At 52.0% G+C, this 16,832-nt stretch overlaps 3 protein-coding genes across 3 annotated transcripts in view; 1 reads left to right on the forward strand and 2 right to left on the reverse strand.

Moving 5' to 3' along the window:
• The window catches only part of LOC120998324 (aspartic and glutamic acid-rich protein-like), a 2,513,920-nt gene that overhangs the window by 1,625,249 nt on the left and 871,839 nt on the right, over positions 1-16,832 (forward strand). The gene's annotated exons all lie outside the window — the stretch shown is intronic.
• Positions 1-16,832, reverse strand: part of LOC120998305 (gastrula zinc finger protein XlCGF26.1-like) — a 4,064,644-nt gene that overhangs the window by 718,286 nt on the left and 3,329,526 nt on the right. The gene's annotated exons all lie outside the window — the stretch shown is intronic.
• On the reverse strand, positions 14,479-15,957 carry LOC120998384 (gastrula zinc finger protein XlCGF71.1-like). The gene is made up of 2 exons (XM_040429054.1): positions 15,937-15,957; positions 14,479-15,844 (listed from the first exon to the last, which is right to left on the reverse strand). Exon 2 carries the CDS (start codon positions 15,810-15,812, stop codon positions 15,000-15,002), a length of 813 nt encoding a protein of 270 aa, XP_040284988.1. The 5' UTR covers positions 15,813-15,844; positions 15,937-15,957; the 3' UTR covers positions 14,479-14,999.

Genomic DNA, 16,832 nt, shown 5'->3' on the forward strand with positions numbered 1-16,832 from the left:
ATACAGAGGACGGGGACATCTCTCGGGGGGACTTCTCCTCCCGGAGTCAGAACCTATAGGAGATAACACACAGACTGAATACAATACTGAGCGCCACAAACAGGAGGAGGAACTCTGCTGTCAGACGCCATTTCTGCCATCTTTGTAAATCCTCTTGTGGATCCTGAAATGTGGCAGAGGAACCTGCAGGTGGATTAGGGTGGAGCTGCCCTCTGAGCGTCCAGATGATTGGGGTCTGGCAGTCAGCAGCCTGGAAGTCTATGGGCAGCCGGCAGCAGTTTATGAGCCGCAGATTCACCGGACATTTTACAGGAGAATTTCTGACCCTTTGGTTTTCTGCTTCTAATGGGGCTGAACCCCCATAGAGGGACGAGAGCGCCCCCCGATATCAGGGCTGAACCCCCATAGAGGGACGAGAGCGCCCCCCGATATCAGGGCTGAACCCCCATAGAGGGAGAAGAGTGCCACCGATATCAGGGCTGAACCCCCATAGAGGGAGGAGAGCGCCCCCCGATATCAGGACTGAACCCCCATAGAGGGAGGAGAGCGCCCCCCGATATCAGGACTGAACCCCCATAGAGGGAGGAGAGCGCCCCCCGAAATCAGGACTGAACCCCCATAGAGGGAGGAGAGCGCCCCCCGAAATCAGGACTGAACCCCCATAGAGCGAGGAGAGCGCCCCCCGATATCAGGACTAAACCCCCATAGAGGGAGGAGAGCGCCCCCCGATATCAGGGCTGAACCCCCATAGAGGGAGGAGAGCGCCCCCCGATATCAGGGCTGAACACCCATAGAGGGAGGAGAGCGCCCCCCGATATCAGGGCTGAACACCCATAGAGGGAGGAGAGCGCCCCCCGATATCAGGACTGAACCCCCATAGAGCCAGGAGAGCGCCCCCCGATATCAGGGCTAAATTCCCATAGAGGGAAAAGAGCGCCCCCCGATATCAGGACTGAACCCCCATAGAGCGAGGAGAGCGCCACCCGATATCAGGACTGAACCTCCATAGAGGGAGGAGAGCGCCCCCCCCCCCTGATATCAGGGCTGAACCCCCATAGAGGGAGGAGAGCGCCCCCGATATCAGGGCTTAACCCCCATAGAGGGAGGAGAGCCCCCCCCCCCGATATCAGGGCTGAACCCCCATAGAGGGAGGAGAGCCCCCCCCCCGATATCAGGGCTGAACCCCCATAGAGGGAGGAGAGCCCCCCCCCCCCGATATCAGGGCTGAACCCCCATAGAGGGAGGAGAGCCCCCCCCCCCTGATATCAGGGCTGAACCCCCATAGAGGGAGGAGAGCCCCCCCCCCCCTGATATCAGGGCTGAACCCCCATAGAGGGAAGAGAGCCCCCCCCGATATCAGGGCTGAACCCCCATAGAGGGAGGAGAGCCCCCCCGATATCAGGGCTGAACCCCCATAGAGGGACGAGAGCGCCCCCCGATATCAGGACTGAACCCCCATAGAGGAAGGAGAGCGCCCCGATATCAGGACTGAACCCCCATAGAGGGATGAGAGCGCCCCCCCAATATCAGGGCTGAACCTCCATAGAGGGACGAGAGCGCCCCCCCCGATATCAGGGCTGAACCCCCATAGAGGGACCAGAGCGCCCCCCCGATATCAGGGCTGAACCCCCATAGAGGGACCAGAGCGCCCCCCGATATCAGGGCTGAACCCCCATAGAGGGACGAGAGCACCCCCCGATATCAGGGCTGAACCCCCATAGAGGGACGAGAGCGCCCCCCGATATCAGGGCTGAACCCCCATAGAGGGACGAGAGCGCCCCCCGATATCAGGGCTGAACCCCCATAGAGGGAGGAGAGAGCCCCCCGATATCAGGACTGAACCTCCATAGAGGGAGGAGAGCGCCCCCCGATATCAGGACTGAACCTCCATAGAGGGAGGAGAGCGCCCCCCGATATCAGGACTGAACCCCCATAGAGGGAGGAGAGCGCCCCCCGAAATCAGGACTGAACCCCCATAGAGGGAGGAGAGCGCCCCCCGAAATCAGGACTGAACCCCCATAGAGCGAGGAGAGCGCCCCCCGATATCAGGACTAAACCCCCATAGAGGGAGGAGAGCGCCCCCCGATATCAGGGCTGAACCCCCATAGAGGGAGGAGAGCGCCCCCCGATATCAGGGCTGAACACCCATAGAGGGAGGAGAGCGCCCCCCGATATCAGGGCTGAACACCCATAGAGGGAGGAGAGCGCCCCCCGATATCAGGACTGAACCCCCATAGAGCGAGGAGAGCGCCCCCCGATATCAGGGCTAAATTCCCATAGAGGGAAAAGAGCGCCCCCCGATATCAGGACTGAACCCCCATAGAGCGAGGAGAGCGCCACCCGATATCAGGACTGAACCTCCATAGAGGGAGGAGAGCGCCCCCCCCCCCTGATATCAGGGCTGAACCCCCATAGAGGGAGGAGAGCGCCCCCCGATATCAGGGCTGAACACCCATAGAGGGAGGAGAGCGCCCCCCGATATCAGGGCTGAACACCCATAGAGGGATGAGAGCGCCCCCAGATATCAGGACTGAACCCCCATAGAGCGAGGAGAGCGCCCCCCGATATCAGGGCTAAATTCCCATAGAGCGAGGAGAGCACCCCCCGATATCAGGACTGAACCCCCATAGAGCGAGGAGAGCACCCCCCGATATCAGGACTGAACCCCCATAGAGCGAGGAGAGCACCCCCCGATATCAGGACTGAACCTCCATAGAGGGAGGAGAGCGCCCCCCGATATCAGGACTGAACCCCCATAGAGCGAGGAGAGCGCCACCCGATATCAGGACTGAACCTCCATAGAGGGAGGAGAGCGCCCCCCGATATCAGGGCTGAACCCCCTTGACTGACACTAATCACAGGCCTCAGAGGTGTTCAGCCTGTGACATGGAGGAAAGGTCCCCTCTGCAGTAGTGTTGAGCGAACTTGTGTCTAAAGTTCGGGTTATCGAAGCATCGCGCTATGGATTCCGCTACCACGGACCAGAACGGAATTTAGAATCCATGACGCGATTCTTCGATAACCCGAACTTTAGACACAAGTTGGCTCCATCGTCTGCGGGGTATCAGCTGTAGGTCCAGGAGCGGCGGGTCCTTCTCTCCGATTCCCTCCGGTCACTGGTCGGCGGGGTCCCTCTGTCATGATGTATAAAGGGGATCTCCGGGCTTTTACTACTGAGGACCTGTCCTCGGGATCGGTCACCAATATCAGGTCGGCGGGGGCCCGACACAATACCCCCGGAGAGCCCCCGTCAGCGGTCCCCCCCCAGAGAGCCCCCGTCAGCGGTACCCCCCGGAGAGCCCCCGTCAGCGGTCCCCCGCCGGAGAGCCCCCGTCAGCGGTCCCCCCCCGGAGAGCCCCCGTCAGCGGTCCCCCCCCGGAGAGCCCCCGTCAGCGGTCCCCCCCCGGAGAGCCCCCGTCAGCGGTCCCTCCCCGGAGAGCCCCCGTCAACGGTCCCCCCCCGGAGAGCCCCCGTCAGCGGTCCCCCCCCGGAGAGCCCCCGTCAACGGTCCCCCCCCGGAGAGCCCCCGTCAGCGGTCCCCCCCCGGAGAGCCCCCGTCAGCGGTCCCCCCCCGGAGAGCCCCGGAGAGCCCCCGTCAGCGGTCCCCCCCCGGAGAGCCCCCGTCAACGGTCCCCCCCCGGAGAGCCCCCGTCAACGGTCCCCCCCCGGAGAGCCCCCGTCAGCGGTACCCCCCGGAGAGCCCCCGTCAGCGGTCCCCCCCCCGGAGAGCCCCCGTCAGCGGACCCCCCCCGGAGAGCCCCCGTCAGCGGTCCCCCCCCGGAGAGCCCCCGTCAGCGGTCCCCCCCCGGAGAGCCCCCGTCAGCGGTCCCCCCCCGGAGAGCCCCCGTCAGCGGTCCCCCCCCGGAGAGCCCCCGTCAGCGGTCCCCCCCCGGAGAGCCCCCGTCAGCGGTCCCCCCCCGGAGAGCCCCCGTCAGCGGTGCCCCCGGAGAACCCCCGTCAGCGGTGCCCCCGGAGAGCCCCTGTCACCAGACCTCAGGGCAGCATTACCTCACATAGTCTGTGCTCGGTCAGGGCTCAGCCCCTGAACATGGATACACTAATCCACACTGACCTGAGCGGGTGAGGGGCCGGCGAATCTCCGTCATGGCGGCCGGGACACCGATGTCTAACTAGACAAAGAGTTGCAGGACCTGTGATGACGTCATGGTCATGTGATCAGCGCATCAGGGGGTGGAGTTTATTAGTGCAAAAGAGAACAGTTGGTACAGGACCTGTGATGACATCATGTGATGTCAGTGGGCGGAGCTTTGTATTTCCTCTACCTCCTCCTGTAATGTCCTCTGATATCACATAATAACAGGCTGGACATGCTGGGAGTTGTAGTCCTCTCCTACCTCCTCCTGTAATGTCCTCTGATATCACATAATAACAGGTTGGACATGCTGGGAGTTGTAGTCCTCTCCTACCTCCTCCTGTAATGTCCTCTGATATCACATAATAACAGGCTGGACATGCTGGGAGTTGTAGTTCTCTCCTACCTCCTCCTGTAATGTCCTCTGATATCACATCATAACAGGCTGGACATGCTGGGAGTTGTAGTCCTCTCCTCCCTCCTCCTGTAATGTCCTCTGATATCACATAATAACAGGCTGGACATGCTGGGAGTTGTAGTCCTCTCCTACCTCCTCCTGTAATGTCCTCTGATATCACATAATAACAGGCTGGACATGCTAGGAGTTGTAGTCCTCTCCTACCTCCCCCTGTAATGTCCTCTGATATCACATAATAACAGGCTGGACATGCTGGGAGTTGTAGTCCTCTCCTACCTCCTCCTGTAATGTCCTCTGATATCACATAATAACAGGCTGGACATGCTGGGAGTTGTAGTCCTCTCCTACCTCCTCCTGTAATGTCCTCTGATATCACATAATAACAGGCTGGACATGCTGGGAGTTGTAGTCCTCTCCTACCTCCTGTAATGTCCTCTGATATCACATAATAACAGGCTGGACATGCTGGGAGTTGTAGTCCTCTCCTACCTCCTCCTGTAATGTCCTCTGATATCACATAATAACAGGCTGGACATGCTGGGAGTTGTAGTCCTCTCCTACCTCCTCCTGTAATGTCCTCTGATATCACATAATAACAGGCTGGACATGCTGGGAGTTGTAGTCCTCTCCTACCTCCTCCTGTAATGTCCTCTGATATCACATAATAACAGGCTGGACATGCTGGGAGTTGTAGTCCTCTCCTACCTCCTCCTGTAATGTCCTCTGATATCCCATAATAACAGGCTGGACATGCTGGGAGTTGTAGTCCTCTCCTCCCTCCTCCTGTAATGTCCTCTGATATCACATAATAACAGGCTGGACATGCTGGGAGTTGTAGTCCTCTCCTACCTCCTCCTGTAATGTCCTCTGATATCACATAATAACAGGCTGGACATGCTGGGAGTTGTAGTCCTCTCCTACCTCCTCCTGTAATGTCCTCTGATATCACATAATAACAGGTTGGACATGCTGGGAGTTGTAGTCCTCTCCTACCTCCTCCTGTAATGACCTCCGATATCACATAATAACAGGCTGGACATGCTGGGAGTTGTAGTTCTCTCCTACCTCCTCCTGTAATGTCCTCTGATATCACATCATAACAGGCTGGACATGCTGGGAGTTGTAGTCCTCTCCTCCCTCCTCCTGTAATGTCCTCTGATATCACATAATAACAGGCTGGACATGCTGGGAGTTGTAGTCCTCTCCTACCTCCTCCTGTAATGTCCTCTGATATCACATAATAACAGGCTGGACATGCTGGGAGTTGTAGTCCTCTCCTACCTCCTCCTGTAATGTCCTCTGATATCACATAATAACAGGCTGGACATGCTGGGAGTTGTAGTCCTCTCCTACCTCCTCCTGTAATGTCCTCTGATATCACATAATAACAGGCTGGACATGCTGGGAGTTGTAGTCCTCTCCTACCTCCTGTAATGTCCTCTGATATCACATAATAACAGGCTGGACATGCTGGGAGTTGTAGTCCTCTCCTCCCTCCTCCTGTAATGTCCTCTGATATCACATAATAACAGGCTGGACATGCTGGGAGTTGTAGTCCTCTCCTACCTCCTCCTGTAATGTCCTCTGATATCACATAATAACAGGCTGGACATGCTGGGAGTTGTAGTCCTCTCCTACCTCCTCCTGTAATGTCCTCTGATATCACATAATAACAGGCTGGACATGCTGGGAGTTGTAGTCCTCTCCTACCTCCTCCTGTAATGTCCTCTGATATCACTAATAACAGGCTGGACATGCTGGGAGTTGTAGTCCTCTCCTACCTCCTCCTGTAATGTCCTCTGATATCCCATAATAACAGGCTGGACATGCTGGGAGTTGTAGTCCTCTCCTCCCTCCTCCTGTAATGTCCTCTGATATCACATAATAACAGGCTGGACATGCTGGGAGTTGTAGTCCTCTCCTACCTCCTCCTGTAATGTCCTCTGATATCACATAATAACAGGCTGGACATGCTGGGAGTTGTAGTCCTCTCCTACCTCCTCCTGTAATGTCCTCTGATATCACATAATAACAGGCTGGACATGCTGGGAGTTGTAGTCCTCTCCTCCCTCCTCCTGTAATGTCCTCTGATATCACATAATAACAGGCTGGACATGCTGGGAGTTGTAGTCCTCTCCTACCTCCTCCTGTAATGTCCTCTGATATCACATAATAACAGGCTGGACATGCTGGGAGTTGTAGTCCTCTCCTACCTCCTCCTGTAATGTCCTCTGATATCACATAATAACAGGCTGGACATGCTGGGAGTTGTAGTCCTCTCCTACCTCCTCCTGTAATGTCCTCTGATATCACATAATAACAGGCTGGACATGCTGGGAGTTGTAGTCCTCTCCTACCTCCTCCTGTAATGTCCTCTGATATCACATAATAACAGGCTGGACATGCTGGGAGTTGTAGTCCTCTCCTACCTCCTCCTGTAATGTCCTCTGATATCACATAATAACAGGCTGGACATGCTGGGAGTTGTAGTCCTCTCCTACCTCCTCCTGTAATGTCCTCTGATATCACATAATAACAGGCTGGACATGCTGGGAGTTGTAGTCCTCTCCTACCTCCTCCTGTAATGTCGTCTGATATCACATAATAACAGGCTGGACATGCTGGGAGTTGTAGTCCTCTCCTACCTCCTCCTGTAATGTCCTCTGATATCACATAACAACAGGCTGGACATGCTGGGAGTTGTAGTCCTCTCCTCCCTCCTCCTGTAATGTCCTCTGATATCATATAGTAACAGGCTGGACATGCTGGGAGTTGTAGTCCCCTCCTCCCTCCTCCTGTAATGTCCTGTGATATCACATAATAACAGGCTGGACATGCTGGGAGTTGTAGTCCTCTCCTACCTCCTCCCGTAATGTCCTCTGATATCACATAATAACAGGCTGGACATGCTGGGAGTTGTAGTCCTCTCCTACCTCCTCCTGTAATGTCCTCTGATATCACATAATAACAGGCTGGACATGCTGGGAGTTGTAGTCCTCTCCTACCTCCTCCTGTAATGTCCTCTGATATCACATAATAACAGGCTGGACATGCTGGGAGTTGTAGTCCTCTCCTACCTCCTCCTGTAATGTCCTCTGATATCACATAATAACGGGCTGGACATGCTGGGAGTTGTAGTCCTCTCCTACCTCCTCCTGTAATGTCCTCTGATATCACATAATAACAGGCTGGACATGCTGGGAGTTGTAGTCCTCTCCTACCTCCTCCTGTAATGTCCTCTGATATCACATAATAACAGGCTGGACATGCTGGGAGTTGTAGTCCTCTCCTACCTCCTCCTGTAATGTCCTCTGATATCACATAATAACAGGCTGGACATGCTGGGAGTTGTAGTCCTCTCCTCCCTCCTCCTGTAATGTCCTCTGATATCACATAATAACAGGCTGGACATGCTGGGAGTTGTAGTCCTCTCCTACCTCCTCCTGTAATGTCCTCTGATATCACATAATAACAGGCTGGACATGCTGGGAGTTGTAGTCCTCTCCTACCTCCTCCTGTAATGTCCTCTGATATCACATAATAACGGGCTGGACATGCTGGGAGTTGTAGTCCTCTCCTACCTCCTCCTGTAATGTCCTCTGATATCACATAATAACGGGCTGGACATGCTGGGAGTTGTAGTCCTCTCCTACCTCCTCCTGTAATGTCCTCTGATATCACATAATAACGGGCTGGACATGCTGGGAGTTGTAGTCCTCTTCTACCTCCTCCTGTAATGTCCTCTGATATCACATAATAACAGGCTGGACATGCTGGGAGTTGTAGTCCTCTCCTACCTCCTCCTGTAATGTCCTCTGATATCACATAATAACGGGCTGGACATGCTGGGAGTTGTAGTCCTCTCCTACCTCCTCCTGTAATGTCCTCTGATATCACATAATAACGGGCTGGACATGCTGGGAGTTGTAGTCCTCTCCTACCTCCTCCTGTAATGTCCTCTGATATCACATGATAACAGGCTGGACATGCTGGGAGTTGTAGTCCTCTCCTACCTCCTCCTGTAATGTCCTCTGATATCACATAATAACAGGCTGGACATGCTGGGAGTTGTAGTCCTCTCCTACCTCCTCCTGTAATGTCCTCTGATATCACATAATAACAGGCTGGACATGCTGGGAGTTGTAGTCCTCTTCTACCTCCTCCTGTAATGTCCTCTGATATAACATAATAACAGGCTGGACATGCTGGGAGTTGTAGTCCTCTCCTACCTCCTCCTGTAATGTCCTCTGATATCACATAATAACAGGCTGGACATGCTGGGAGTTGTAGTCCTCTTCTACCTCCTCCTGTAATGTCCTCTGATATAACATAATAACAGGCTGGACATGCTGGGAGTTGTAGTCCTCTCCTCCCTCCTCCTGTAATGTCCTCTGATATAACATAATAACAGGCTGGACATGCTGGGAGTTGTAGTCCTCTCCTACCTCCTCCTGTAATGTCCTCTGATATCACATAATAACAGGCTGGACATGCTGGGAGTTGTAGTCCTCTCCTACCTCCTCCTGTAATGTCCTCTGATATCACATAATAACAGGCTGGACATGCTGGGAGTTGTAGTCCTCTCCTACCTCCCCCTGTAATGTCCTCTGATGTCACATAATAACAGGCTGGACATGCTGGGAGTTGTAGTCCTCTCCTACCTCCCCCTGTAATGTCCTCTGATATCACATAATAACAGCCTGGACATGCTGGGAGTTGTAGTCCTCTCCTACCTCCTCCTGTAATGTCCTCTGATATCACATAATAACAGGCTGGACATGCTGGGAGTTGTAGTCCTCTCCTACCTCCTCCTGTAATGTCCTCTGATATCACATAATAACAGGCGGTACATGCTGGGAGTTGTAGTCCTCTCCTCCCTCCTCCTGTAATGTCCTCTGATATCACATAATAACAGGCTGGACATGCTGGGAGTTGTAGTCCTCTCCTACCTCCTCCTGTAATGTCCTCTGATATCACATAATAACAGGCTGGACATGCTGGGAGTTGTAGTCCTCTCCTACCTCCTCCTGTAATGTCCTCTGATATCACATAATAACAGGCTGGACATGCTGGGAGTTGTAGTCCTCTCCTACCTCCTCCTGTAATGTCCTCTGATATCACATAATAACAGGCTGGACATGCTGGGAGTTGTAGTCCTCTCCTACCTCCTCCTGTAATGTCCTCTGATATCACATAATAACAGGCTGGACATGCTGGGAGTTGTAGTCCTCTCCTACCTCCTCCTGTAATGTCCTCTGATGTCACATAATAACAGGCTGGACATGCTGGGAGTTGTAGTCCTCTCCTACCTCCTCCTGTAATGTCCTCTGGTATCACATAATAACAGGCTGGACATGCTGGGAGTTGTAGTCCTTTTCTACCTCCTCCTGTGAAAATCCTCCTGAATCCAGGCTTGATTAATTTTGACAAAAGTGATGTTTTGGTCCCTGGCTGAGGACAACTTGCTCTGTTTTGGTGTCAGGACGCCTCTCGTGGCGCTGAAAACCCTTTCCGAGATGAGACTGTTCCAGTCCGCCTGCCCAGAAATCCATGGGGTCAGGGAACTGGGATTGTGCCGGACTGGCCAGAGTTTAGGTAGTCCTGGACCTGGGGGGTGAGGCAGGAGCTTTCGGCTTGCTGATCGGCCCCAGCCCAGTGCAGCACATGGAAAAGCTGCTCCATCATGTTGAGGAGACTGAAATGGCTGCTGCTGTGACTTCTTCTTTCAGACACGCTGGCGGCAGTCATCTGTGTGGGGGACACTACTGTGTGGGGGGCAGTGTGGGGGACACTACTGTGTGGGGGGCAGTGTGGGGGACACTACTGTGTGGGGGGCAGTGTGGGGGACACTACTGTGTGGGGGCAGCGTGGGGGACACTACTGTGTGGGGTGCAGTGTGGGGGACACTACTGTGTGGGGTGCAGTGTGGGGGACACTACTGTGTGGGGGGCAGCGTGGGGGACACTACTGTGTGGGGGGCAGTGTGGGGGACACTACTGTGTGGGGGCAGTGTGGGGGACACTACTGTGTGGGGGGCAGCATGGGGGACACTACTGTGTGGGGGGAAAGCATGGGGGACACTACTGTGTGGGGGCAGTGTGGGGGACACTACTGTGTGGGGTGCAGTGTGGGGGACACTACTGTGTGGGGGGCAGCGTGGGGGACACTACTGTGTGGGGGGCAGTGTGGGGGACACTACTGTGTGGGGGGCAGTGTGGGGGACACTACTGTGTGGGGGCAGCGTGGGGGACACTACTGTGTGGGGGCAGTGTGGGGGACACTACTGTGTGGGGGCAGTGTGGGGGACACTACTGTGTGGGGGCAGCGTGGGGGACACTACTGTGTGGGGTGCAGTGTGGGGGACACTACTGTGTGGGGGGCAGTGTGGGGGACACTACTGTGTGGGGGCAGCGTGGGGGACACTACTGTGTGGGGGGCAGCGTGGGGGACACTACTGTGTGGGGGCAGCGTGGGGGACACTACTGTGTGGGGTGCAGTGTGGGGGACACTACTGTGTGGGGTGCAGTGTGGGGGACACTACTGTGTGGGGGGGCAGTGTGGGGGACACTACTGTGTGGGGTGCAGTGTGGGGGACACTACTGTGTGGGGTGCAGTGTGGGGGACACTACTGTGTGGGGGCAGTGTGGGGGACACTACTGTGTGGGGGGGCAGCGTGGGGGACACTACTGTGTGGGGGCAGTGTGGGGGACACTACTGTGTGGGGGGCAGTGTGGGGGACACTACTGTGTGGGGTTCAGCGTGGGGGACACTACTGTGTGGGGGGCAGTGTGGGGGACACTACTGTGTGGGGGCAGTGTGGGGGACACTACTGTGTGGGGGGCAGCATGGGGGACACTACTGTGTGGGGGGAAAGCATGGGGGACACTACTGTGTGGGGGCAGTGTGGGGGACACTACTGTGTGGGGGGCAGTGTGGGGGACACTACTGTTTGGGGGACAGCGTGGGGGACACTAATGTGTGGGGGGGCAGCGTGGGGGACACTACTGTGTGGGGTTCAGCGTGGGGGACACTACTGTGTGGGGGGCAGTGTGGGGGGGTACACTACTGTGTGGGGGCAGTGTGGGGGACACTACTGTGTGGGGTGCAGCATGGGGGACACTACTGTGTGGGGGGAAAGCATGGGGGACACTACTGTGTGGGGGCAGTGTGGGGGACACTACTGTGTGAGGGGCAGCGTGGGGGACACTACTGTGTGGGGGGGGGCAGTGTGGGGGACACTACTGTGTGGGGGCACTACTGTGTGGGGGACACTACTGTGTGGGGGGCACTACTGTGTGGGGTTCAGCGTGGGGGACACTACTGTGTGTGGGGCAGTGTGGGGGACACTACTGTGTGGGGGCAGCGTGGGGGACACTACTGTGTGTGGGGCAGTGTGGGGGACACTACTGTGTGTGGGGCAGTGTGGGGGACACTACTGTGTGGGGGCAGTGTGGGGGACACTACTGTGTGGGGGCAGTGTGGGGGACACTACTGTGTGGGGTGCACCGTGGGGGACACTACTGTGTGGGGGAAAGCATGGGGGACACTACTGTGTAGGGGCAGTGTGGGGGACACTACTGTGTGGGGGGCACTACTGTGTCGGGTTCAGCGTGGGGGACACTACTGTGTGGGGGCAGTGTGGGGGACACTTCTGTGTGGGGGACACTACTGTGTGGGGGCAGCATGGGGGCCTTTCTATTGCAGAGGCACTGTAGAGCCAGTCTATTATTTCTGGGGGCACTATACAGTGATTATTACCTGGAGCACAGTATTGAGTGGTATTATTACTGGGGTCTCTAGGGGACATTATAGCTGCTGTGGACACTCTAGGGACATTTGGGGTCATTTATCAGACTGGGGTAAAGTAGAACTGGCTTAGTCACCCATAGCAGCCAATCAGATTCCACCTTTCATATTTGACAGCTCTTTTGGAAATCCAGTTCTACTTTACACCAGTTTGATAAATTATGTCTATAAGGGTCACTATTTTTTCAGCAGTGTAGTACCTGGGGCATTGGGGGGCACAACGGGCACAGTATTGGGGGTGGCAGCAGGATGACACTGTGGGGACATCAGGATGGGGAGGTTGATGGAAAAACTGAGAAATCTAACGTGTCTGTGTTACAAACTCTGTAGAGACGAGATGCGGCTGAAAGAATTTCTCATGGCGGTCTAACGGAGGAGAAGAGGAAAGAGAAGGTCTACATGACAGGAGATGTCCCCGGATGTAAGAGGTATGTGGTCAAGTATTGGGGGGGGGGGGGGGGGTGCCAGAGAAATGACCCGCCCGGGTGCCAAACACCCTGGGCACACCTCTGACAAGATGGAGGACATATTTATACAAAATGGATTCTCATCCCTCACAGTGTGGACATATCAGGATCTGATCTTCATTCACAGATAAATGCGATGGAGTTGAACAAACCGACTCTGCAATTAATAGAAGGAAATGTCAGACGCATATTCATCACTGCCTTAGAGACCTGAAATCACCACCAGGCCTCCAGAGGTCGTACGGGTTTTCAGGTTTACCGTACAATTAACATCCAGCAAATGATGGACAATTAATTGTTATCAATCTACTAATATCAGTCAAGACCTGCAGCGCTCCTCAGCTGCAACGAGGGTTTACTTAAACCACAACCAAATATAGTAAAGTTTCCACTCCTCGAAGATCTGGTGCTGCTGATTTCTAATTCTACAATCTACTAAACACTGTGGAGTTTATTAGGGTTAGGGCTCACAGACACATCTCCTCTGCCACGTCTGGTCCTACCATTAGGGTACATTCATATGTGACAGGTTTCTAGCAGACTTTTTGTTTTGAAAGCATATCCAGATGACAGTTGCATCCACTTGTTGCTCTGTTATTGAAATGAGAGGTATCGCCTGCCTATATCCCTTCAGAAAGGTTATGGGTGCATATGAATCTGGGAAGGGATGACGGCTCATGCCACTGTCCAGAAAACCATTTACAGGTAGAGATTGCTAAAGCCAACTGGAGCAGGCCAGTCTATCTCAGCAAGATCGACCTAAGAGCAGAAGATTCCAAGAGAAGCATCTAAGACCCAAAAGCTTCAGGTGATTTCTCTCCAATAATGTCTACCATTGCCATAAGGCAGCAAAAATTTAACTATATTGAGGTTTTCGAAAAGAAAACCTGTAGTGTCCACAATAAACCATCAGACGAAGACTACAGTTTACCCATAAGCACATATTACAGGACTTATGGAACAATCTTCTACAAAAAGGTTATCTGGCCACAGAATCAGAAGACATGTTTGCTAAACAAATTTTACCAGAAATTCCAGATACTGATGTGACGGTACGATGGTGGAAATGTTCTGGGTTGGGGCTGCTTTACTACATCAGCGGTTTATCATCATAACTATATTCTAATTCTTCATTGCACCCAAGGTTGCTGGTGGCTACCATGAAATTACCCATCAAAAAGATTGAAAATCAGCTCGCGGTAGACCTAGCATCATGGCGATGACCCTAAATATAGAAAGAAACCCACCGAGGAATGGCTGAGAGTTGATGAATGAGCAAATCAAGGCCTGGTTCTAAATCCTTCAAGATGCTGGGGAGATGTAAAACTGATTGGGAGCGTCTTCCATGTTCTGGAGCTGCTTCTAGTTTTAGCTTACAGATAATGATATAAAATACTGACCAGAATACACAAGTGTGAATGAGACCTTATAAAAAATGCCTGAAGGATATTTTGCCAAAAGGCAAGTACCAGGTAACAGGAAATGGAAGATTATTGTAGATTCATGTTTTAAGTCCATCACCTTTATCTAAATGTCAATTGTCCACATATGGTATAAAGAAAAAAAATAAAAATCATGTTGTGTCCTTCCTTTTCCACTGTATCCCTCTGGATTGTCCTGCAGTGTGGGTGAAGGTATGAATACAGTAAGAAGAAGCAAGGTTCATGGGGACAATTCATTGTCACTGCTCTGTCAATAAATGAAGCTCTTCGATTCTTCCTTATATCCACCATTCTTTGCCTCCGTGGATTCCAGTCAGTTGACCTCAGATTATTTTCTATTCATTTTTTTAGCAGTTACATATCCAGTCACAATGCATAAAGGCAGCCATCCCTTACACCCCAGTACCTGCCCCCTCCCTGGGGGCTCACAATCTAAAATCAGAAATAACCTCACAGTATATTTTTGGTGTGGAGTAAAACCACACAAAGATGGGGAGAACATACAAACCTCATGCAGATGTTGCCCTTGATCAGATTTGAAGAAAGGAACCAAAGGCTACAATACTAACCACTGAGCTACCATGTCTAACAAAGTAAATATAATGTGGGTGTCTGGCAGATCCAGGCTAATGTCACCCAAAAAACTAATCATCTTATTTGGATGTTCAGTGTCTACGAATAACCTGATGGGTAAACTTAAAAATCCTTGTTTTGCTCTTATAGCATTTCCCACATTCCATACACCAATATGGTTTCTTCTCCACGTGAATCCTCTAATGAGTTTTCAAATTTGATTCCTCTTGTGTCTGAGTCTCTTTTCTGTGAACTCTCTCATGTCTAACAAGATTATGTTTCTGTGTATAACATTTCCCACATATGGAACATGCATACTTCTCTCCTGTGTGAGTCTTCTCATGTTTACTAAGAACTGATGCATTTGTATAATATTTCCCACATTCTGAACATGAGAACGGCTTCTCTCCTGTGTGAATTCTCTCATGCTGAACTAAAACTGCTTTATTGGTAAAACATTTCCCACATTCTGAACATGAATACGGCTTCTCTCCTTTGTGCATTCTCTCATGGTTAACAAGAGCAGATTTATTTGTAAAGCATTTCCCACATTCTGAACATGAGAACGGCTTCTCTCCTGTGTGAATTCTCTCATGCTTAACTAAAGCCGCTTTATTGGTAAAACATTTCCCACATTCCGAACATGAAAACAGCCTCTCTCCTGTGTGACTTCTCTCATGTCTAACCAGATCTGATGTCTTTAGAAAACACTGCCCACATTCTGAACAAGAATACGGCCTCTCTTCTGTGTGACTTCTTCTGTGTCTGCAAAGACCTGAGCTGTGTGCAAACTGTTTCCCACATTCTCCACACTGAAACCTTTTATCTCCTTCCTGCCCGATAATTGTGGTAACAATCTGTGATTGGTCAGGAGAAGTTTCCTCATGATTAAAGGAATTATGTGATAGATCTGGACTGTAAATTCCTGGATGTACGTTAAAGGTAATGAGGTTTTCTCGTGAAGAGCGCTGCCCGATATCTTCATCTTCTACTTTACCATCTAGTGATAACATGAAGTTTCCATGAGCGGTCTTACTTGGATTTCCTGTAAGAATTAAAAATAAAATGTCATGGATTCTTATTCCAACAACAAATAAGATAAAGTTAAAACGTTTATCAGGCTGGAAACACACATACAGTGGATCAGCAGGAAGGAGAAGCAGTCCTTCTTCCTTTATATTTCCCATTCCTTATCAATCCAGTCCTCGCTTTGGCTAAAAAAAAAAGTGCATAAATGGCTTCGGCCTTACAGAGCTTCGTATAACACATTACAATGAATGATAAAAGTCCAGGTTTCTGGTCTACACTCAGTGATCACTTCTATTACATCCAGGTCTAATAAACGCAAAATCTGATAAGCACAACAGTCTTGTTTGGTAATCAGCCTTAACCTCTGAAAACACATTCAGTTCTCAAATACAAACCATTCACAATGTGCTCTTGGCCAAAGTCTACCTGTAACATGATACTGACATGAGGCTTGGTGCACATCTCAGACTGGAGTCATGGAGATGACAATGGGGTCTGTATAGTGTAATGGCCGCACAGTCATCAGATCCCAGGTTTATTGACATCTTTAGGATGTAGAGGAATAGACAGAATCAATCAATCAGAATCTGTAAGAAAGGTTTCTAGTTCTAAGGGGAACAAGTACTATAAAGGTGGTCCTAATGAAGTGGTCTCTGTGTGTAGGCAATCATCACTGAAATGTCATAGGGGACATAGGAGCCTCCTAATAATCATGGATCTGGAAGGTTGTTTTTACTTTTAAAAATAAAAATCTTAAAAGTCACTTTGAAATCTTCTTAAGGACACATAAAGGAGACCTCCCAAAAGACATGCTCCAGAACATCTATACATTGTGTATGGGGAGATCTAATGTTTCAGCCTAAAGAAGGATTTACGCGGCCCAAATATCATTCCCGATAATCAGCCCATCTAAAGGTGCCGCAGATCACCCGATGAAGGAGAGAAACACTCGTTCATGTGGTGAAATGACGGGGGTGTGGACAACTCAATCATCGATCCCGGGC

This window comes from Bufo bufo, chromosome 4, assembly GCF_905171765.1.
Source record: "Bufo bufo chromosome 4, aBufBuf1.1, whole genome shotgun sequence".
NCBI classification, from domain to species: domain Eukaryota; kingdom Metazoa; phylum Chordata; class Amphibia; order Anura; family Bufonidae; genus Bufo; species Bufo bufo.